The sequence below is a fragment of the Ooceraea biroi genome, chromosome 10, assembly GCF_003672135.1.
Source record: "Ooceraea biroi isolate clonal line C1 chromosome 10, Obir_v5.4, whole genome shotgun sequence".
In the NCBI taxonomy this organism is placed as follows: Eukaryota; Metazoa; Arthropoda; class Insecta; order Hymenoptera; family Formicidae; genus Ooceraea; species Ooceraea biroi.
Window position 1 is genome coordinate 1963771 of NC_039515.1, and position 25814 is coordinate 1989584.

At 29.1% G+C, this 25814-nt stretch overlaps 2 protein-coding genes and 1 long non-coding RNA gene across 8 annotated transcripts; 1 reads left to right on the forward strand and 2 right to left on the reverse strand.

Moving 5' to 3' along the window:
* Positions 1-5: 5 nt before the first annotated feature.
* On the forward strand, positions 6-4288 carry LOC113562688. Its single transcript, XR_003407049.1, has 2 exons — positions 6-399; positions 1246-4288. It is a non-coding gene; the product is annotated as an uncharacterized LOC113562688 (long non-coding RNA).
* Positions 4289-7008: 2720 nt separating this feature from the next.
* On the reverse strand, positions 7009-12936 carry LOC105279276. Its single transcript, XM_026972800.1, has 9 exons — positions 12290-12936; positions 12045-12164; positions 11651-11768; positions 11304-11568; positions 11118-11234; positions 10881-10971; positions 9019-9164; positions 8185-8314; positions 7009-7221 (listed from the first exon to the last, which is right to left on the reverse strand). Exons 1-9 carry the CDS (start codon positions 12431-12433, stop codon positions 7162-7164), a joined length of 1191 nt encoding a protein of 396 aa, XP_026828601.1. The 5' UTR covers positions 12434-12936; the 3' UTR covers positions 7009-7161.
* A 147-nt stretch (positions 12937-13083) lies between these two features.
* On the reverse strand, positions 13084-24465 carry LOC105283901. Of its 6 annotated transcripts, XR_003407043.1 has the most exons (12): positions 23875-24465; positions 23599-23718; positions 23375-23492; positions 23029-23290; positions 22844-22960; positions 22610-22700; positions 21889-22034; positions 21471-21600; positions 20851-21099; positions 20458-20636; positions 19013-19132; positions 18565-18870 (listed from the first exon to the last, which is right to left on the reverse strand). XR_003407043.1 is itself a non-coding variant. In XM_026972784.1 (11 exons), the coding sequence occupies exons 3-11, from the start codon at positions 17577-17579 to the stop codon at positions 13631-13633; spliced, it is 1059 nt and encodes a 352-aa protein (XP_026828585.1). In that variant the 5' UTR covers positions 17580-18870; positions 19013-19132; positions 20458-20572; the 3' UTR covers positions 13084-13630. The 6 variants fall into 6 exon arrangements, 3 of the variants coding, with proteins under 3 accessions (XP_026828585.1, XP_026828583.1, XP_026828584.1); XM_026972784.1 differs by lacking the exons at positions 20851-21099; positions 21471-21600; positions 21889-22034; ... (4 more) ...; positions 23599-23718; positions 23875-24465 and adding exons at positions 13084-13684; positions 14690-14819; positions 15100-15245; ... (3 more) ...; positions 16955-17072; positions 17159-17278 and having other exon boundaries at positions 17397-18870; positions 20458-20572; XM_026972782.1 differs by lacking the exons at positions 20851-21099; positions 21471-21600; positions 21889-22034; ... (4 more) ...; positions 23599-23718; positions 23875-24465 and adding exons at positions 13084-13684; positions 14690-14819; positions 15100-15245; ... (3 more) ...; positions 16955-17072; positions 17159-17278 and having other exon boundaries at positions 17397-18870; positions 20458-20572.
* Positions 24466-25814: the final 1349 nt, after the last annotated feature.

The window sequence follows — 25814 nt, forward strand, 5'->3', positions numbered from 1 at the left end:
TATATAATTTATAATTTATAATCGTATAATATATATTAACGGCAGTGAATTAAGGCCGTTGATTACACACGACCATTTAAGTATATCGAAACACCACATCGATATAGTTTCAAATATTTTCAGTGCTGGAAATGTTAAAAACTATTATAATTTTTAATTTAAATATATTATATAAATAAAATAATGTATAATTTAATATAAATGCGTGATAAACATAATGCCGTTTAACATATCTTTTGCTTCTGAAATTTGACGCCAATTACATTATAATTATATGTTTACATACCATTATCAATAACTGGTATTAGACGAGCTTATATATTTATTATTTTATCTGAAGTGATTCCGCAAAATAGAAGAGAAATAGGGAAAAAGATAGACAAGGAATAAAAGAGGATGGTGAGATTATTTTATACATACATCTATACATTAATTATATTTCTTAAAGATTTTTATTTTTATTTTACATTAACAGTATTCCCTCATTATTATTTTTGGGCTCTAAAATAAACTACACGGAAAATGCTATCATAAATATACTGTTTCATTATGAGCAAAATAATTTATTCATTAATTGTTATTAGTTTGCTCTAATCAAATGCAAATTTGTTATTAGAAAACAATATATATATAACATATTATATATCATAATGAATTACACGTATTTTTGATTGATCATATTAAATAAATCAATTAAAACATTTCTTAATATCTTATTCCAATTACAATATTGAATAACCAAATTTAATAATGAGTACTTTAAACACTATAATAAAATGTTAGATACTTGCAACAGTGTAAAAGTATGACATTAAAATCATTTTCCTTCTTTCTGGATCTATTTGAATCTTGTATTCAAATAGCAGGAGATTGCTAATTCATTAACTTCAAGCTGCTCTGCAAGCTCTTTTAATGTTTGAAAAAATTTTCGTTGAGTAATGCTTCCAATTCGTGACTCTGTTTCTATTTGTGATCTTACGAAATTTTGCAAGCACTTGTAATTATCAAATAATTCCATAAAGCAGAAAAATTAATATACAATTGATACTATCAATACTACGAAATAATATGGTGCTCAAAATAGATGTGTAATAATTATACATATTTATGACGTACATCATACAACACATATAACTACATTCGCAGAAAATTTCCGTAACTTATCTTTGTAAAACCAAGTTTTACCCATATAAGCGTTACTCTTGATAGTATATTATCTTCTTTGTTATTTCGTTGTCATTTCAGGTTGTTAAATGCAGAGTATGTAAAACAGTGAAATATGATACAGCCGTAGTGAAAATCTGAAATGAGAATTTAATGAGCTGAAAATGCTTGCACTATACCATGTACTATGTACGCAATATTTTTCACCGTAGCAAATCCTTCTATGGAAAAAGCAAAAAGGCCACCCAACACTATTATATGAGCCTTTATAGATCTTTGTATAATTAACAACAATTTTTGGATCTGTAATGGCGCTAGGTACCAAAGAGTATCATATCTATAATTTAAACAAACAATGCATTAATATTTCTAACAAAAATCAAATTTTGTGATTTTTATGTATGTAAGATATCAATGAAAAAATATACAGGGTAATTGGTGATCACGCGACCATCAGTTAATGGCGTATAGTTCGAACTTAGCTGAGTCGAAAAGTCTTGCACCATTTTGCGATTTGCAATAATAACCGAGTTATTAAGGATTAATATTAACGTATGAGAGCGCGGCTCGTGCAGCGAGGCCATCGGTAGGAGGGCACAGTCAGGCAGTGATGCCAGAAAGCGTGCGACGATTCCCGAGACCATTTCTACTCCATCCCCACCGCATGCTACAAAGCGAAAGAAATGCTTTCTGGCATCACTGTCTCCATCGAAAATCGCAAAATGGTACAAGACTTTTCGACTCAGCTAAGTCCAAACTATATGCCATTAACCGGCGATCGTGTGGTCACTAAACATCTTGTATAAATGCAGCTTACAGATTTGCGCATGATACACATTATTTTGCAAATTAATACATATTTTAATACATATTAATACATATAGGAGTAGGAGAATCTGATAGATTTTTTCAGACAAACAAATCGTCCGACGGCAATCGAAAATGGATTTGAAAGGTGAAGACTAGAACTATACGATACCATTGGCAAAAATGTTTCAAAAAATTTGGTTTTCCCATAATAAATTCATGAAATTGGCCGAAATAGCCATTTTTGGAAATAGCCATTTAACTATAAATTATACTCAAACACCTGACGTGCAGGGAAAATTCTGCGACCAGATTCGTTCAGCGTCAAAAAATCTATCAGATTCTCCTACTCTGCTTTTTGTAATTAACAAAATCTAACATTTCGCAGGCCTGTGGTATTAGTGTAAAACAGAATCAGAAACAAATTATCTGTTATACTAGTTATATCATAATATACACGAAATTATTTATTATTATTATCATTATTATTACTTACGTAGATTTCACAATCTCTATACTGTGTTCAGTATATGATTGTGCAATAAAATTAGTAAAAAACATATATATGAAACAAGTATTCAATAGCACACAGCAGACAAAAATATCATAGAAATCAATATCATTAATATGTAGTAGAGCATTGTACAGCTAGAAAAAATTTGTATCGTATATAATTTTAATATGTATAAATTTACATATTATATACGTAAGGTAATTAAATTATATATAGCATCAAAAAAGTACAAGATATCCTAGATATACTGTTTTAGGAAATAAAAAATGCATGCTAGTGTCACGAAAGAAACAACAACTTTATAATTCACAGCAATGATAAGTTTTGCATTAATAATATTTTATCAAAGTGCATAAGTAGATAATAATAATTAGCAGAGTCCAGAAGGACTAAAGCATAAAGTTATTTACTTTTTATTCACATAAAATTATTTACTTTTTATTCACACAATTATTCACAAAGGTGAATGTTAACCATTAATGAGCATAACAGTGAATTTTTTGGTTCGGCTTTATTTATACTGTGCTATGTATCTAATTTTTAATATATTTTAATACACATTCTTATATAAATCACATTCTTATATAAAAGTTTTCATGATTGTCCGCAATTCTAATCCAAAGCAAATTAAAACAAATGTGAAGTAAGTAAAAAATTCGAATATATTAATAAGTATTACTTATGCGAAGTAGAAGGACACTTAAACACAGTATGCAAATTAAAATTAACGGAAAATACCACACATAAACAGTGTCCAAGAAGTTTTTCATGAACCTTTAATGTAAAAAAATATATGATAAATATATGATACGTCTAATTATTGTTAAAGCTATACATTTCTGGCTGCAAATGCAGACAAAGGTGAATATTAATGATTAATACAATGAATAAGAAAAACATTAACTTGTATAAAAACTAACTTGAAAGTTCTGCGGTGAATGTAAACAGAAAAAGAAATGCTTCGATGTATAAATTGTATCTGTTGCGTAACAGGAATTTGCAGCGTGTGAACAATCACTGTATTTTGAATTAAACAACTAAAACGATTTATATGAAATAATTAGTCAATCGTAGCTCTATTGTTAATAAAGATATTATATATGCTTACCTTGCAATTTTATATGTTGCGCTGCTGTGTCTCACAAGCGTAAGGCAAAATGTTCCAGGTACCAGTATCGTGAAAAAACCAATGCCCACTCCTAGTAATTCTTGTGTAACATACAAATAGAAATATTCCTCTTTATCAAGAAACAATTCATAATCTACTTCAATTTTACGTGGTCGGGATACATTTATCGGCATAATAGCATCAAGAATGACAAGACTACATTCAAGAGCCGCCCAAGAGAATAAAAATGGCGGACAAATTACTAGAAAAAACACATAAATTGAAATGCAGCTCCAGTTAATATCATACAAAAATTATAATTTCATTTGTGATTCACTTACAACACGCAAATAATGCGAAAACATAAGATAGGAAGAGATATTCTTCAAATACTTTACGTGTGTCACTATTTTCAAACATTTTCCAATCCAACTGCATATGTTCCAACGCTTGCTTTAGCTTTTCTCAAACATATATATCACAAATATATACATAATACAGCAGGATTAGAACTTTTGAAAATTTTACATAACACATAAAAAACGCAAATAATACTCACAATTTCAGAATTGAAATAGAAAGAACAGTAACACAAAACATAAACCAAAGATAAACAGATATAAGGAAATCTTTTTAGGATACAGTCCATGTTACATGTTGTCGTTAAAAAGGCTGTTAACTACAAACAATACAAAGACAGAAATAATAATCTTAAATAATATTATTTAATCTTAATAATGCTATTATATATATATATATATATATATATTGTAATAACATATTCATTAAATATTATAAAATGTACATAAACGTAATGTGCATAAAAAGTAAGTCACGGAAATACCTGAAAAAATGTGGTGCAGAAATATGCACTGAAGAAGAAAACTGCTTGCAGTCGACAAATAAATGGTTTCTGATACGGCCAAAATCCCATAAACAAAAACATAATTCGATGAATTTTATAACAGCGTTCACCTGCAAATACATACATTCTGCGCGACGAACGGAGACACTTTGTCAGAAAAAACGGTCGACAAATTTTCCGACAAATATACTAAATGTTTTCTTTTTTATCAAAATTCTACTGTCTCTTTACTATTATTAAGACGAGACAAGAGAAAGAATAATTTAATAATTTGCTATTACTTACCTTTATTATACAATGAAAAATAGATGTTACTATAGATACCCTGAACAATGCGAAAATACCGATATCTGCTATACTTAAAACACATTTCACGGAATAAGTAAATTGAGCGTAATAAAGCAAATATATAGATATATTTCCCTCTTCAGTTATATGCGCGTAAGCGCAATAAGCAACTACACTTTCCCGATGCCTCAGTCGAGCTTGATATGTCGAGCTGTACAAATCGCTATGAAACAGTGCAGTGGCATGTGCATATGTCCCTGACTGTTTCTCTTGTCAATTACTCATCTTTCATCTATCTGTTTGTTATTGAAATGAGGTATATAATTTACTCTTATAATACATAGTAATGGCATTGAAATATAGATGCCTATTTAATTATAATAGAACACCAAAGAGATAGTCTCAAACATTTTCAGTTCAGGAAATGTTGAAAACTATTATAATTTTTAATTTAAATATATAAATAAAATAATTTATAATTTAATATAACGCATGATAATATAATGCATGATGAACATAATGCAGTTTAACATTTAACATTTTAACATTGCTTCTGAATTTTGACGCCAATTATATTATAAGTCTATGTTTACGTATCATTATATCAATATCTTTTAAGAACACTGTATTTCAATAGATGCCATTTATTAAATTAGGAATTGTTAACTTCTGCGCAGCAATATCGTATCATTTAATTACGCGAAAGGAAAATATTTCAATAACTAATGTTTAGAATTAACTAGAACTGAAACTAGAATTGAATAATAATTAATAAATCAAAAAATCTTAATCCGTAACATAAATTTGACGCAAACAGGAGCTGGTTACAAGTACTCTTATATTTGAGTATAATATTATTGTGTCTGAAGTTCCGCAAAATAGAAGAGAAAGAATAAAATAGATAGTCAATGAATAAAAAAAGATAGTGAGGGTGAGAGATGGAATGAGAGGGGGAGAGAGAGAGAGAGAGAGATGGAAAGGGTTTGAAGGAGCGGGCGAAAAGAAATTATATATACATACATCTATATAGTAAGATGCATATTTCTTAAAGATTATTAGTTTTATTTTATATTAACTATTTCCCCTTATATATTGTTTTCGTGTTCTAAAATAAATACTATCATATTTTCAATTATGAGCACGTTAATTTATTTATTATTACTATCATTTTGTACTAATTCAATGCAAATTTGTTTTTATAAAACAATATATATAACATATTATATATAATAATGAATATTTTTGATTATATTAAATAATTCATTATATTAAATTGATTTTATTAAATTGATTCATATTAAGTAAACCAATTAAAAAATATGTTAATATCTCATTGCAATCAATTAGAATATCGAGAAACCAAATTTAATACTAACTTCTTTATAAAATACAAAAGAGTAATTAGCAAATGATTCCATATAGCAGGAAAAGTAATAGAAAATTTATACTATCAAATGTAATAAAATAATATAATGCTCAAAATAGACGATATGTATCAATTACATGTATTTCTGACGTACATCGTATACCACAGGTAGCTACATTCTCAGAAAATCTTCATCACTTATCATTGTAAAAGCAATAAGTTTTACGCAAATAAGTGTTACTCTTAATGACTAAATCTTCTTCGTTATTTCATCACTTCATGATCAATTCATGGTGTGTAAAACAGTAAAATATGATACAGCCGAAGTCAAAAGCTGAAACGAAAATTTTCCTCTGTATCGATAATAATCACAAAGCAGTTATTAGTAAGAGACTTCAACTACTAGATGTAGAAATTAATTCATACTTTAATATAAATGTATAATGAGATACTGCACTTTAACATTTCTTCACTTATTGATTGTGTATTTCGACGCCAATTATATCATATCTTTTATATTTTTTTAGGAAATATCTCTTATATTTAATTAGATGACATGGGTAATATTACACACTTCGAACTTCTATACAGCAATACGGTATCATTTAAACCTTTCCCTACGGCAGAACGCCGCCTGAACGCGACCGTTAAATGCGGGTCCGTACCATTGATCAAGTTCAAAATTAAAAGTTTTTTGTTAACAACTTTATAAACAACTTTTGCCTCCCCTTAAGACTTTATAAAACATCATTTTTAAACTACTTTTGTTAATTGCTATAAAAAACTGGAGTTTTCGTTGGAATGGCACTTCTCCATATTTACCAATAAATCTATAAAGCAAGACAATTAATATAAAATTTATATGAAATACATATAATGAAATAACATGTCAAAAATAGATTATGTGTATCAATTATATTTGCGATATACATTGTTTACTACAGGTAGCTACATTCTCAGAAAATATTCATCACTTGTTTATCTAAAAGCAATAATTTTGACGCACATAAACATTATTCTTAAATCTTCTTCGCTATTTAGTCGTTACTTTATGATCCTGAATGTATAGTATGTAAGACAGTAAAATATGATACAGCTGTGGTCAAAAGCTGAAACAAAAATTCTCCTCTGTATCGACAATAATTATAAAACAGTTATCAGCAAAAGATTTCAACAGCTAGATATACTTATTGAAGTTATTACTTATCTTAGTATACAAGGTATTGAAAATCATACAAGTGAAAAGGTTGTAATTCCTTGCGCGAAGAAATGCTAAAAATCCAGAATAAAATAAAAGTTTTTCATACGAAGCTTAGTTTTTCAAAAATTTTGGATATAAAACTTCGTAGACACATATATGTTACTTCATTAACATGATTCAATTCAAGGTTATACATCACTATTCCTGAGCATGTGTCTAAATATTCATCTAGACAATTGTTTGTCTGTGGTTTCAGATTTAATCTCTCAGTATTTATGAATCGGCAATACACATATCAAGATGACACGTAGTAATTGTGAATATACGAATGTGATTTTTGCATTAGGAACTTATGGAGCATTGAAGAAATAGTTAATTATCATAATTGTTTTTAATTAAAAACTATTATCATGCACAATGTTGGCAAAAGTCCTAAATACATTATCCTTAGTTCACAAATTTGTAATAGGACGATTACAGATTCGTAAGCAGCAACGTGGGCGACAATTCCAGGAGTTTCTGAATAAATGAAATAAATAATCTCTCGAAATTTGTTTTTGCATTACTATTAATTCCATTAATCTATAAAATTGCTAATATTAATGTATGTGTAAACATACTAGAACTAGAAATGTGTAGCATTTACTGAATCATGTTACTTGAGTATCTGATGACATTTCAAATCAAATTTTCTTGGGAGCCTACAAAAGAATTTTAGTTTACAATTTAGACTTTTTTGCACTTTCTGAGATATTATCTCCTTTTCGGTTGTACCATTTCCATATTCTGTATATTATCAAAAGTATAATAACATCAATAGATATATTTAATAGCTGAAGACTCTTGTATTATTTCGCGCAATATTTTTTACCCCAGAAAATCCTTCCATGGACAAAGCAAAAAGACCACCTATCGCTATTGAATGAGCCTTTATAGATTCTTGCATAATTAAGAACAATTTTTGGATCGATAATGGCGCTAAATACCAAAGAGTATCATACCTAAAATTTAACTAAACAGTACATTACTATTCCTAACAAAGATCAAATTTTAATAGAAATGCATATAAAACGTTACATGCAAAAATATAATTGTATACACAGATACACACACAAAACATATACAGGATGACACCAAAACAGCTGGTCGAACTGTGTATTCTAAGAATATAAAAAGATCATATAAACATCATGTAATTATGCACAATAACGGATTATGCACCCCCGATTATTCCTTATTGAATCAAAAAGTCCTGTACTAATTTTTTCTATGATGCTTAATGAAAGAGTTATTGTTAAGTAAATTTCAGCGAATCAGCGCCGTCCTTTAGAAGTATACACGTCTGTGAGTCATGCGCCTGGTAGTGTGCGTGAATACTCCGCCGCTGCGTTCATGCTACTAAATCCAACTGTGTGACTCACAGGCATGTACATATACTTCCAAAGGACGGCACTAATTCGCTAAAATTTATTTAACAATAACTCTTTCATTAAGCATCGTAGAGTAAAATAGTTCAGGACTTTTCGACGTAACTTTTCATAAGGAATAACACTATGTACTTAGTGGGCGGTGGAAAATTAACATCCTGAAATATAATTAATATTGGCACAAATAAGTGTTTGTGTAAAAAAGAATCAGGAAAAAATTGTATGATACAACACTAATATCATAAAATATACGCAATTATTTAAATATTATTACTTACGTAGATTTTAATATTTCTACACTGTGTTCGGTGTATGATTGTGCAAGCAAATTCGCCAGAAACATATATAATAAATAACCAAACAAAATTACGCAAGACACAAACATCTCATGAAAGTCATTGAACCGTGTTATAGAATTGTATAGCTAGAAAAATTTATATTAAATGTAATTAAATACTATATACATTTATGTTATATATAACGTAATTAAATTATATATAATATTAGAAAAGTACAACATACTCTAGATGTATGTGTACAGTTTTTTAGGAAATAAAAAATACAGTCGCATTTCCACATAAAAAAAGCACATTTCAATATCTCAGTAATAAGATAAGCATTAAATATTAGATGCCCAAACTATTTCTTTTCTTGAAGAAATTAAGTCTTTAGTGAACAAAAAGATAAACATATAACATTCGAAATATTTGCCATTTATTCGCCGTATAAATGCGCCTTTTTTAATCATTTTTTCTGTCCATCCGGCATCTGACGAATTCCCAAAAAAAAGAAATTAAATAAAGACTCTATTTCTTCAAATAGAAAAAGTACCAAATTAATTTGCACACCTAATAGTAGTTTATCAAAATGAACACATAATTGTTATCGATAATCATACTTAACATAATCTAGAAAAATTAAAATTACGTCTCTGAAGCAGGCAGGACCAACTGGGCAGAATCAAACAACGTCTGTTTGATTATTTAGTACCCATTTTGTACTAATTTGTACCACTAATAAAAATGTTGTACCCCGTGCCATTTTGGAAAAAATCGTGGCGCTGCTAACTTTTGAATGAAGCTAGCAGGACCACAACTGAAAAAAATACAAAATAAAGGGCAGAAATAGAAAGGGGAGAATTTGTACTAATTTGTACCATCAATTAAAAATGAATATTTGCAATCAGTTCCGCGGAAACAAGCCCCATTTAAATTCAGCTGTATATACAATGAAGAACAAATTATAACTTCTTATCGGCGGAATCGAATAGCGACAATTGCAACAGATATGTAATAATATGTACCATTAAAATTTATAATTACAGATTTTGTACCCGCAGCATTTCATTGGAAACCACCCCCAACCCCTATTAGTCTCAAGAGTAAAGTACCACTTTAAATCAGCAGAATCGAATGGCGACTTTTGCAATAGATATGTAATACTTTGTACCATTAAAATCTGTAATTACAGATTTTGTACACAAAGCATTCGGCCTGAAACTATTCCCGACCTCGCTTCGGCTCAAAGGCAAAGTAACGGAATGTCACGGGTACAAAATCTGTAATTACAGATTTTAATGGTACATATTATTACATATCTGTTGCAATTGTCGCTATTCGATTCCGCCGATAAGAAGTTATAATTTGTTCTTCATTGTATATACAGCTGACTTTAAATGGGGCTGGTTTCCGCGGAACTGATTGCAAATATTCATTTTTAATTGATGGTACAAATTAGTACAAATTCTCCCCTTTCTATTTCTGCCCTTTATTTTGTATTTTTTTCAGTTGTGGTCCTGCTAGCTTCATTCAAAAGTTAGCAGCGCCACGATTTTTTCCAAAATGGCACGGGGTACAACATTTTTATTAGTGGTATAAATTAGTACAAAATGGGTACTAAATAATCAAACAGACGTTGTTTGATTCTGCCCATTTGGTCCTGCCTGATTCAGAGACGTATTAAAAGTAACAGTGGATTTGTTGATTTAGTTTTGATGACACTGGATGTATGTAATTATATTCTAATACAATAACATTCTCATATACACTTTTAAATGGTTGTCAATAATTCTAATCCAAAGCAGATTAAAACAAACGTGAAATAAATAGAGGATTCTATTATATTAATAAATATTACTTACGCGAAACAGAAAGCAACTTAAAGAGAGTGCGCAAATTAAAATTAACGGGAAATACCATAAATCAAACGAAAGTATCAGGTCTTTGGCGAACCTTCAATGACAAAAAAATATCTGTTTAGTATCGTTCCGACTAGTTACAGTCAAAGCTATAAAATTTTTATTGCAATTATTGACATAAAGGTGAATGTAAATGAATAATAAGATTAAAAAAACATATTAATTTATATAAATACTAACTTGAAAGTTCTTCTGTGAATATAAAGTGAAAGACAAATGCTCTGATGCATGAATTGTATCTTTTGACCAAAAGGAATTTGCAGCATATGGACAATCGCCGTATTTTCTATTAAACAACTGAAAGCAATTTATATAAAACTGTTAATCAATAGATTCATTGCTAATAAAGATGTTATGTATGTTAACCTTGCAATTTTATACGTTGCGCAACAGTGTCTCCCTAATGTAACAAAAAATGTTCCAGGTACTAGTAACGAGAAAAAACCAATCGTGATTGCAAATAGCTCTGCCATAATAAATAAAAAGAAATATTCCTGTTTATCAAAAAATAATAATTCGAAATCAACTTCAGTTTTACGTGGTCGGGATACATTCATCGGTATAATAGCATCAAGAATGACAGGTCTATATTCAAGGGCCGCAAATAGCAACAAAGACGAAGGCACAATCACTAAAAATAACACATAAATCAAAATTAAAATGCAGCTTAAGTTAAAATAACAAAATTATTACTTAAGTTTTGATTCACTTACGATATGTAAATAATGAGAGAATATAAGCTCCAAAAAGATATTCTTCAAATAGTTTAATTGCGTCACTATTTTCAAACATTTTCCAGTCCAGTTGTATATGTTCCAACACTTGCTTTATCTTTTCTCAAATATGCCAATGTTAAACGTAAACAATAAAACACATATGCCATAAATTGCAGCACGCAAGAATTAGAACTTTTAAAAATGTTTAATTATGCAGAAAAGATTACACCTTGTGGATCTATCGCATTTTGACATATATTATTTGACATTGACATTAGAATTTCATCCCTCATAATATATGTCAAAATGAAAAAGATCCGCAAGATATACGTTTTTCTGCATAATTACCAAAATTTTATATAACATACCAAAGAACGCATATAATACTCACAGTTTCAGAATTAAAATAGAAAGAATAATAACTGCCAATATATATAAAGTTAATACAGATATAAGAAAATCTTTTTACAAAACAATCCATGTCACACGTTGTTGTTAAAAAGGCCATAAACTGCAAACAGTACAATGACAGAAATAACAATTTGCTTGTGATGATAATAAGATGTACATCGATATAGAAAAGTAGATAAAAAATATATAAACATAATACACAAGAAAAGTAAATCACACGAATACCTGACCAAGGAAACAACCGCTGTATATCATGAAGAAGATAACTGTTTGTATTCGCCAAATGAATAGTTTCTGATACGGCCATAATCCCATAGCCATAAACATAATTCGATGAATCTTATAACAGCGTTCGCCCATAAAGACCATTTTACTCGACGGATGGAGTAGTTTTGCCGGAGAAACGATTGATCTTCCGTCAAATGGCTTTTTTTAAATGAAATTTCTATGCGCTGTTGTTAAGAGATTATAAGAGTGAATTTTTAGTAATTTGCCCTTACTATAATTTGCCTTTACTATGCGGTGAAAAATAAACGGTACTATAAACGCACGAGATAACGTAATAGTATTGATGTGGCATACATAAAACACATCACAAAATAAATAAATTGCTGGAGGTAATAAAGAAAATATGTAGATATATGTCGCTGTTTGGTTTCTGCAAGCGCAAGCGCAATAAGCACCTCTACTCTCTTGACGCAGTCGATCGTGAGCCACCGAAGTGTACAGTTCGGTGAGAGTATGGCAGTAGAGCATATGGACGTGCCCCTGGCTGTATCCCTTGTCAATTACTCATCTTTCATTCAGTTGCTTGTTATTTAAATGAGGTATACAGTTCATTCTTGTAGTACACATTAACGATATTGAGATATACACGCCTATTTAATTATATCGAAACACAAAAGCTATAGTTTCAAACATTTGCAGTGCAAGATATGTTAAAAACTGTTGTAATTTTTGATTTAGATATCTAAATAAAATCAATTTATAACTTAATATATATAAATGCACGATAATGCTCTGTAACATATTTTCATTTATTGCTTCTGAATTTTGCTTATTATACATCATTGGTCTAATTATATATTATCGACATTCTGATATTTATTTATCATTATATTAGTAACTTGGATTAGATATGCAAATATATTTTAAAAACGTTATATTTAATTGAGTGCCATATAAAAGTACCTAACTTTCGCACTCCAATACCGAATCAATTAGTTGCGTAAAGAAAAATATATTTTAATAACTAATGCCTGTACTAGAATTTAATAATAATTGACAAATTACAAAATGTTCTTTTTAAAACACAATATAATAGTTATCTCATAAAACAAGAAAATTAATATTAAACTTATATTGCACTATCAAATATAATGAAATAAATAGTGTCTAAAATAGTCTCTGTGCGCTAGTTAGACATATTTGCGACATACATTCTATAATATAGATAGCTACATTCTGAGAAAACTTTCATCACTTATCTTTGTAGAAACAATTGTTTTTCGAATATAAGCGTTACACTTAATGACTAAACGTCTTTATTTTGTCGTCACCTCATGATTATAAATGCATAGTGTGTATAACAGTAAAATATGATACAGCCGAAGTTATAAGCTGAAATAAAAATTCTCTGTATCGACATCATTAGATGTTTATCAGTAAGTATATTCAACTTCTAAATTAAATGTATCTATTGAAGTTATAAGTTATGTTATTAGTTATTAGTTATGCAGGGGGAGTGCGCCAAAAATCGTACCAATGAAAAAGAGACAAATTACTTTGCAAATCAAATGTGATAAATTGTGATAAAAAATGTAGAATAAAAATATTTTATGCTATGCTTTGTTTCCGAGAAAATTGAATGTAAAACTTTGTGAGATGCATATACTTGGCTAATTTGATTTAATCGAAGCCTGTACACATCACTCAATCACTGTTTCTCTGTATTGGTAAATAGTGACCTAGACAATTGTTTGTTTAATGTTTTTTATTATGGGTTTGATTTGTCGGTATTTACGAACCAACAGATACGTCGAGGCGACATGTAATAGTAATCATACATATACATATATGTAATCTTTGCATTTGGGTGCTTGTCGTGGCATTAAAGAAATAGTTTATATTAAAAATAATCAAACTCGTCTTCAATTAGGAAATAATATCATATAAGCATTTAGAAGTAAAAGTTCTGAATATACTACTATTAGTTCATAAGTCTTTACGGCGATTACAAGTTCGTATGCAGCAACATTTCCAGTAGCTTTGAATTGATAAAGTAAATAATCTCTCTCAAAATGTGTATTATTTTTAATTCCATTAACTTATAAAATTGCTATTATTTATGTACAAATGTGGATAGAAATAGTGAAGTATAGCGCTACTCAAACTTATATGTATCCCACAACTTTTCAAGTCTAATTTTCTCGAAAATGAAGTCTCAAAGGAGAGAATTTTGCTCTACATTTCCAACTTATTTCTCATTGATTTTCGGCATAGTCTGTACACTAGCATAAATAATAATCTCAATCGATATATTTAGTAGATATTTGATATTTGTTGATAAACATTTAATAAGTACTGTCAATTTTTGGCACACCTCATATACGTAACATTTATTACCGTAGAAAATCCTTCTATGGACAAAGTAAAAAGACCACCCAACACTACTATATGAGCCTTTATAGCTTTTTGCATAATTAAAAACAATTTTTGGATCGGTAATGGCGCTACGTACCAAAGAGTATCATATCTAAAAGTTAAATAAACAATGCATTAATATTTCTAACAAAAAACTTTTAAGAGACATGCATATACGACGTTACGAAAAAAGATAATTAGAATACATGCACAAACGATAGATATGATCAGAACATACTATATTACATTACACAATTATATAATTAATTACAGATATTATATATTACTTGTATTTACACAAATAAGTATTAGTGTAAAAAGAATCAGAAACAAATTGTGTTACAATGATTATATTATAATATACATGCAATTATTTATCTATTATTACTTACGTAAATTCTAATAGTTCTACACTATGGTCGGTATACGATTGTGCAAGAAAATTTCCCACAAACATATATACTAAATAAGTATACAAAATTATACATGACACAAAAATCTCATGAAAGTCATTGAACCGTATTATAGCATTGTATAGCTAGAAAAATTTATATTATATGTAATTAAATATAACTATATAAATTTATTTTATATATAATGTAATTAATTTATATATAATATCAAAAAGTATAACATACTCTAGACACATATAGTTTAAAAAATAAAAAATACAGTGCCAGTGCCATGCAACACAGAACATTACACTTCTCAGTAATAATAAGTTTTGCATTAAGTAATATAATATTATAGCAAAATAAGCAATTTGATATCAGTAATAATACTTAACATGATCTAGAAAAATTAAAGATATAACACTAGATGTTTTAGTTCAGTTCTGCTTACATACGCTATGTGTGAATAAATATTACATGTATGCAATAGAATTCAGTCATCAAAATATTTACTCTCGATTTTCACGATTTTCTACCATCTTTCGTTTAGATTTCTTTACGAATTTTTTTGTAAAAACAGTTTTTTCGCGTCTCGGCCACATCTCAAACGAACTATGCAGTTAAAAAGTACTGCATCCATTGGAATAAACGATAATTCGGACGCGCCAAGTTGGGTAAATATGCTGCTCGCGGAAAAACTTTCCAGCCCAAATCGAAAATAATTGAATACGAACAGCATATAATATAAAACTTTTCATTACTCATCGCTCACACTATTAGTTTTCGAAATTATCTTTATTGTTAAATCATCATGATGTGTGATATTTCACAAACTTTGATACCAATTCTTCAAAAATATAAAAAAGTCAAAATTTATTTGAATTGATTTGAAATTTAATTTATATTAAATAATAATACTAGAACGCTGAGAAAAAAGACTAAATCTTTTGTATGCACTTGATATATCCTTATGCAATATTCCATATTCTTATATAAAAATTCTCAAGATTGTCCGCAATCCTAACGCAAAGCGTTTTGAACCAAACGTTAAATAAAAAGAGGATTATATTATATTAATAAATACTACTTACACGAAAGAAAAGGCAACTTAAAGACAGTACAGCAACTAAAAGTAACGGGAAATACCACAAATCAACCATTTGCAAGAGGCCTTTCATGAACCTTCAATGCCAAAAAATGTATATTCAGTACCATTACATCTAATTACTGTCAAAGCTATAAATTTTCTTTGGTTGTAATTATTCATGTAGAGATGAGAGTAATACAAACAATAGAAAGCATATTAATTTGTATGAAACTAACTGCACAGTTCTTCCATGAATTTGAACCGATAAACAAATACTCCGATGCATAAATTGCATTCTTTGAGCAGCAGACATTTGCAGCGTATGGACGGTTACCGTATTTTGTATTAAACAACTGAAAGCAATTTGTATAACACGGTTAGTCGATTTCACCGCTATTAAAAATATTGCGTACACTTTACCTTGCAATTTTATATGTTGCACAAGAATGTTTCACTACCATAGCCAAAAATGTCCCAGTTGTAATTATCGAGCAAACGCCAATCCCCACTCCTAGTACCTCTTGCATAATATAGAAAAAGAAATATTGCTGTTTATCGACAAAAGATTCAAAATCAATTTCAATTTTGCGTGGTCGGGATTCATTCATCGGTATGATAACATCAAGAATGATGGGTCTACATTCAATAATTACAAATATAAATAGACCCACCAAAGAAATAACTAGATACGACATAAGATAAATCGAAATTAAAATATAGTCAATTAAATTGATAAAAAAATTATGATTTCGTTTCTGATTCACTTACTATATATAAATAATGTGAAAATATAAGATTCGAAGAGATACTCTTCAAATACTTTAATTGCATCACTATTTTTAAACATTTTCCAGTCCAACTGCATATGTTCCAACGTTTGCTTTACCTTCCTCAAACACATATATCACAATTTGCAGTACACCAGAATTAAAACATATATACAACACATAAAAAAACGCAAATAATGCTCACAGATTCAGAATGAAAATAGAAACAGTAGTAATTCATAACATAAACAAAACATATACAGATATAAGAAAATCTTTTTAAGATACAATCCACGTTACATGTTGCTGTTAAAAACGCTGTAAACTACAAAAAGTACAATGGCAGAAATAACAATCTAATCTAAATAATCTAATAATAAAATATTTTATTATATGAAGTGTATGTAAACATAATGCTCACAAAGAAGAAATTACGGAAATACCTGAAACAATAAAGTACAGCAGTATGCACTGAAAAAGAAAACTGCTTGTATTCTCCAGATAAATGGTTTTTGATACGGCCATAATCCCATAGCCATAAACATAATTCGATGAAGCTCATAACAGCGTTCGCCAACAAATACCATTTTGCGCGACGAATGCAGCAGCTTTGTCAGTAAAACCATCGACTAATCTCCCGACAGATACTAAATGTCTTTTTATTTATCATATTTCTGCTACGTATACGCTGTTGTTAAGGCGACATAATAGTAACTGTTCAGTAATTTGACATAATTTCCTTTTATTATACAGTGAAAAGCAGATGACTATGAATGAATCAAATAATGTGAAAGTATCGATGTGCGTTATACAAAACTCATTTTACGAAATATGTAAATTGCTGGCCGTAATAAAGAAAATATGTAGATATATTTCGCTCTTCAGTTTATGTAAGCGCAAGCGCAATAAGCTGCTGTACTTGCTCGCGGCGTCAGTCGATCTTGAGCCATTGAAGCATACACATCGATGTGAAACAGGGCGGCATGTGTGTCCCTGACTATATCCCTTGTCAATTACTTATCTTTTATTTATTTGCTTTAAATATAGTTTACTCCTGTAATACATATTAACGATATACAAACCCACTTAATTATATTGGAAATTATATTGTCGCCAAAAAGATAATTTATGATACTTTCACTTCGAGAAATGCTAAAACTTATTATGATTTTTAATTTAAATATATAAATAAAATAAATTTATATTTTGATATAAATGCACGATAAACATAAGGTACTTATTACTTCTAATTCCGCATATTGTATCAGTGATTTATGCAAAACAAAAATATATTTCAATATAGCTATAATGTCTATACTATAATGCCCATTCTAAAAATAATAATTAATAAATTAAAAAATGCAAACTGGTAGCTTAAATTTGATGTAAAACAGATGATTGCAGTACGTATTATTATTATACTTTTTATTATTATTATACTATTACATGTATTATTATACTATTACACATTAATTACAATAATTAAAAAATGTATTAATATCTTATTACATAACCAAACACAATCATATATAAAATAATCAAATTTAATAATGACTATAATTTCTAAAGTATAATGAAATTAGTATCAAATAATAACATAAAGCAAGACAATTAATATAAAGTTTATACTTTATTACTATCAAACATAACAATATATATATATATATATGTGGTGCCCAAAATAGACGATGTGTAGAAATAACACATATGATATTTGTGACATTTGTCGTACAACATATGTCGTAACTACTCAGAAAACTTTTGTCACTTATTATTGTAAAAACAATTATTTTTACGCAAATAAGCATTGCTCATAATAACTATATTTCTTTAACTTCTTTACTATTTCGTCCTCACTTTATGTGATCATAAACGCATAGCATAGAACAGTAAATATGATATGACCGAAGTCGTAAGCTGAAACGAGAATACTGTATTCGTAAGTTGAAACGAGAATCTTTTGTATTAATAATAATCAATAAACGTTTATCAGCAAGTATCTGTTAAATATATTCATTGGAATTATTATTTATATCATATATACGTAACATTTTATTACCGTAGAAGATCCATCGATGGATAAAACAAAAAAATGTTATGATTCTTTATAGATTTATTTTGCATAATTAAAAACAATTTTTGAATCGATACTAGTATTAGATATCAAAGAGTATCGTACCTAAAATTTAAACAAATAATGCATTAATATTTTTAACAAAGATCAAATTTTAAGAGACATGGATATAAGACGTTATTTGAAAAAACATGGTTATACAACTAGCTCAGAGATACGCGTAAACGATAGATATGATCAGAACACACTATATATTACATTGATTTCATAATTAACAAATGTTATATATTATTTATATCTCCACAAGAAAGTATTAGTGTACAAAAGAATCAGAAATAAATTGATACAATGATTATATCAATTATACATATACTTGTATTATATTTATGTATAATATTTATATATATAATGTCTTCGGAATAAGATTGTGCAAGAAAATTGGACAAACATATATAATAAATAAAAATATAAAATTATACTGGTCACAAAAATATCATTAAAATAAGCCATTAAATTGTTTATAGCATTGTACAACTAGAAACAATGTATATTGAATGTAATTAAATATTATATGAATTCTTATTATATATATATACAAGCTGTCTGACATAAGGCGAAAAACCTCTCACCCACAGGTAGATCTGGTCAAACTGAATTACAAAGTCCTGTACCATTTTGCAAACAACCACGTAAAATTTCGAGTAATTAAGTAAATAAAGTTCGTTAATTCAGTGGGCGCGATTGGCAGCGAGGGAAGTAGGCATGAATGACATAAGAAACGGCTAGCCGCGCGCGCGACGCGATAACAGCGAGTATCGGATTACAGCGGCAGGCGAGACGACGCGTGGACAATAATTTCTCAGCGTCTCATTCATGTGCTCGTGTTGCCGAGAAAGTGTTGTCCACGCGTCGTCTCGCGTGCCGCTGTAATCCGATACTCGCTGTTATCGCGTCGCGCGCGCGGCTAGCCGTTTCTTATGTCATTCATGCCTACTTCCCTCGCTGCTAATCGCGCCCGCTGAATTAACGAACTTTATTTACTTAATTACTCGAAATTTTACGTGGTTGTTTGCAAAATGGTACAGGACTTTTTAATTCAGTTTGACGAGATCTATACCTGTGGGCGAGAGGTTTTTCGCCTTATGTCAGACACCCTTGTATAATAAAATTAAATTATACATAATATCAGAAGCACAACATATACTACACATACAGAAGCTTTAAGAAATAAATATAGTATTTATTGACAGATACAGTGCCAGGGAGGATTAATGAACAACTTTACAATTTAGTAACAACAAGTTTTGTATTAAATTTGCAAATAATAAAACACGAAAATTAAGATAGAATTTGTACTATTAAATGTATAATGAAATAATTTAGTGTTCATATTAGATGATATATCTAAATAATACATATTTGTGACGTACATCGTATAACATAGGTAATTATATTCTGATAATGTCTTTCATCACTTATCTTTGTAAAAAGAATTATTTTTTCGCAAATAAGTGTTACTCTTAACGACTAAATCTCCTTCGTGGCCATTTCATAATCATGAATGCATAGCATGTATAACAGTAAAATATGATACAGCAGAAGTTATAAGCTGAAATGAGAATTCTCCTCCATATCGGCAGAAAACAGTAAAACGTGGTAAATATTTAAATTAAGGGCCTTATCGAGTTCAATGACTTTGACACATATTGTGAAAGAGAGCTCTGATTGACTTAAAAAATATTTTAGCCGGCGCTCATTGTTTATTAAAAAGTTATTAACAAAATAAATCGGTAAAGTTGACGCTAATCTTAACCTAAATTTACCTTAAACGTTTATTAGCAAATGCTTCAACCGCTAAACATATCTATTCACGTTTATTATTTATGTTAGTATACAGAGATGTCGAAAATCATACAATGGAAGAGAAGATAATTCCTTGTGCCAAAATAAGTCCACAAAGCACAATAAAATGTTTTCATTAGACTATATTTCTGAGAAAATTGGATGTGAAAATTTGAATGGAATACACACTTAGCAAACATAGTTCCGTAAGTTTTATATTGTTTCAACAACTGAAATATAAGAAATATAATATAACAAGAATACAATTGAGTTGACTAGAAAATCCATCTCAGCCGACCTCATCATCAAACCCGACTTCAGTAGCACAATTCAAACGCAAAATTCTGCATTAAGAATTAATATAAAGTTTTGCATCTGAATCCTACTAAACCAATCCAACCCGAACTTTCTAATAATGCTAAACTTTGTATTAATTCTTAATGCAGATATCTGTGTATGATTTTCGGCATATTCTGTATAGTAACATATTAAATAATAATATCAATGGATATATTTAGCATACTCTTGAAGATACTTGCTGATAAATATTCAATGAGTAGTATCAATTTTCTATACATCTCATATATATAATATTTATTACCGTAGAAAACCCTTCTATGGATAAAGTAAAAAGACCACCCATCACTATCTTATGACTCTTTACAGATCTTTGCATAATTAAGAACAATTTTTGGATCGGTAATGGCGCTAAATACCAAAGACTATTATACCTAAAATTTGAACAAACAATGCATTAATATTCCTAACAAAGATCAAATTTTAAGAGAAAGATGATATATGAAAAAAATAATTGCAGCTTACAGATACACATATAAAACATACATATAATGGGAACACATTGTAACGTTACGTAATTATGTAATTATTAACAAATATCATATACTATTACTTATATTTGCACAAATAAGTATTAGTGTAAAAAAGAATCAGAAACAAATTATTTGATATAACGATTTATATCATAAAATACTCGCAATTATTTATACATTATAACTTACGTAGATTCTATTAATTCTATACTGTGTTCGGTATAAGCCTGGCCATAAAAATTTGCCAAAAATGTAAATAGTAAATAACCATTCAAAAGCGAAGAGGAGACAAAAATATCATAGTAGTCATTGAATCGCATAATAGCATTGTATAGCTAGAAAACAATTTGTATTGTATGTAATTAAATACTGCATAAATTTATATTATATGTATTGTAATTAAAGTATATGTAATATTAGAAAAGTACAATTTACTTTACACGCACAGCTTTAAAAAGTAAAATATACAATGCTAGTATCACGGAATAAAAAATAAATTTACAATTCTCAGTAATAATAAATTTTGCATTAAGTAATATTTTAGCTTAATGATCACTTCTATTATAGATAAAGTATTAATAATAATACTTAACATGATTTCTAGAAGAATTAAAGAAAAAAGACTAGATTTTTTTATTCAGCTTTGCTCTCTCTCTCTCTCTCTCTCTCTCACACATACACACACACACACACACACACACACACACACACACGCACGCACGCACGCACGCACGCACGCACACACACACACACACACTATATATATATATATATCTTTTTCAAAATAATACAAAACACATTCTTATATGAAAATTGTATCATGATTGTATGTAATTCTAACCCAAAACAGACAATTAAGACAAACATAAAATAAATAGAAGATTATATTATAAGAATAAATATGACTTACGCGAAAAAGAAAGCAACTTAAAGACAGTACAGCAAGTGCAAGTAACGGCAAATACCACAAATCCAACGAAACAACCAAGTGGTTTATCAGCCTTCAATGCCAAAAAATATATGTTTAATAACATTACATCTAATTATAGTCAAAGCTGTAAATCTTTGCACTTATTCACACAAAGGTGAATATTAATGATTAATACGATCAATAAAAAACACATTAACTTGTATGAAAACTAACTCCATCGTTCTTCTGTGAATGTAAACTGAAAGACAAATGCTCCGATGCATAAATTGTATCTTTTGGTCAATAGGAATTTGCAGCGTATGGACAATTACTGTATTTTGTATTAAACAACTGAAAACAATTTATATAAACGTTGGTTGACTAATTAAATTGTTAATAAAGATATTACACATGCTAACCTGGCAATTTTATATGTCGCACAACAGTGTTTCCCTATCATATTTAAGAATGTCCCAGTCGTAACTACCGTGCAAAGGCCAGTCCCCAATCCTAATAACTCTTCCACAATATAGACAAAGAAATATTTGTCTTTATCGATAAAAGTTTCGAGGTCAATTTCAACTGTACGTGGCCGGGTCTCATTTATTGGTATAATAACATCAAAAATAACAGGTCCACATTCAACAGTCAAAAATGTAAACATACCCGTAAAAAGAAAAGCTAGGAAAAATATGTAAAGTAAGATTAAAATGCAGCTCAATTAAAATGATAAAAAAATTATGACTTCATTTTATATTCACCTACCACATGCACATAATGCGAGAATATAAGAGTCATGGAGATAGTCTTCAAGAATTTTAATTGCATCACTGTTTTCAAACATTTTCCAATCCAACTGTACGTGTTCCAATGCATGCTTTATCTTTTCTTAAACATTGCACAATTTGTAGCATACCAGAATCATAACTTTTTAAATTTTTATATAATATTTCACACATAACACATGGAAAAACGCAAATAATACTTACCATTTCAGAATTGAAATAGAAACAGTAATAACTCATAAGATAAACAAGACAAATGCTGATATAACAATATCTTTTTAGAATACAGTCTATGTCACATGTCGTCGTTAAAAACGGCGTAAACTATAAAAAACAATGACTAAATTGGCAAAAATCTAATAACGATAATAACATATTTAATAATACAAAGGTGTGTGTGTGTGTGTGTTTGTGTGTGTGTGTGTGTGTTTGTGTGTGTGTGTGTGTGTAACGCTGAAAAAAAATAGGTTACTGGTATACCTGAAAAAGAAAACAGCCGCAGAATATCATGAAGAAGATAACTGCTTGGATACGCCAAATAAATGGTTTCTGGTATGGCCATAATCCCATAAATATAAACATCATTCGATGAAGCTTGTAACAGCGTTCACCTATAAAGACCATTTTGCGCGAAGGATGGAGCAGCTTTGTCAGTAAAACAATCGTTTAATCTTCCGACAAATACACTGAACGTTTTCTTTTTAATAAAATTTCTACTATTTAGCTATTGTTACAAGGGAGTACGAGTAAATGTTTAGTAATTTGCCATAATTTGCCTTTACACAGTAAAAACCAAATGTTGCTATAAACGCATCAACTCATGTGAAAATATTGATGTTCCGTACATGAAAAACATTCAACGAAATAAGTAAATTGCTGTGGTCGTAATAAAGGAAATATATAGATATATTCTTCTCTTTTAATGTATATGAACGCAAGCGCAAAAAGCGACTATACCTCCTCGACGATTCAGTCGATTTTGTGCGACTGACGTGTACACATCGATGTGAAACAGCATGCAGCATATGCACGTGTCCCTGGCTGTATCTCTTATCAATTACTCATCTGTTATTCATCTTCTTGTTGTTTAAATAAGGTACAGTTTATTCTTGTAGTACATATTATTAACGGTATTGAGATATACATAACTCCCTTAATTATATCGAAACGCCAAAGCGATTGAAACATTTCAATCGCTTCAATCGAGTTTCAAACATTTTCAGTTCTAACAATGTTTAAACCTATTATGATTCTTTATTTAAATATATAAATAAAATACATTTATATTTTTATATAAATGTATAATAAACGTAAGGCACTTTAACATATCGACATTTGTTTCTGCAATTTGACGCTAATTATATCGTCTAATCATATAATATAAGCATGCTGATATTTATCAATATTACATCAGTAACTTTGATTGGTCACATAAATATATTTAAAAGACATTATATTTAATATGTGCCATATTTTAAATTACAAATTACTTCTAACTTACGCATTGCAATATTGTATCAATGAATTATGTAAAAGGAAAATATATATTCCAATAGCTAATATCAATACTAAAATTCAATAATACATGACAAATTAACAAAAATGCAAATTGGTAGCTTAAGTTTGATGCAAAATAGATCGATTACAGCATGTATTATTATATTTCGCATCTATTGCAACAATTAAAAAATATATTATCATTATTAATTTGTTATCACACAATATCACTTATAATATAAAAAAATCAAATTTAATAATAAGTACTTTATAAAGAATAATATAATAATAAGTAACAAATAATTTCATAAAGCAGGAATATTAATACAAAGTGTCCCATGGGAAGTTGCTGAAAGTAAACGATTGGTTCTCCCCTCCATGACTTCAGAAAGGGTCTTACGGTTAACGGTCGTTCATCTGAGTGTCCACAGTTTTATTCTGGTTGCAAGTCCGTGCGCGTCAAAATGAGTAATCTGACGACGGAATAAAAGATTTATCTTGTCGAGTGCTTCTTTTCCAGAGGAAAAGTTTATAGCAATGCTTACAGGGGGTTTCGTACTAAATACGGAACACATAAAGTTAAGAGCGAAAACACGCTGAAAAGGTTAGAATTTATTATTTATTTAAATGTATGCATTACGTTACTCCATTTTTTGGCAATAAATCTGCATTAAAATAATGTTTTGTGTTATTTTTATCAGAATTATCGATAATGTTATGCAGTATGGAACTATCTAAGATCGTAGATATGATCTGCCAGGTCCTTCTGTATCTGTAGCTGCAGAAGAAAACATTGAAGATATTAAGAAGTATTTTGAAGAGAATCCAAATTCTTCCATTCGGAAAGCTGCCCAAGCTCTTGAAATATCCAAAACAACGTTACACAGGATTTTAAAACATTTCCTGAAAATGCATCCCTATAA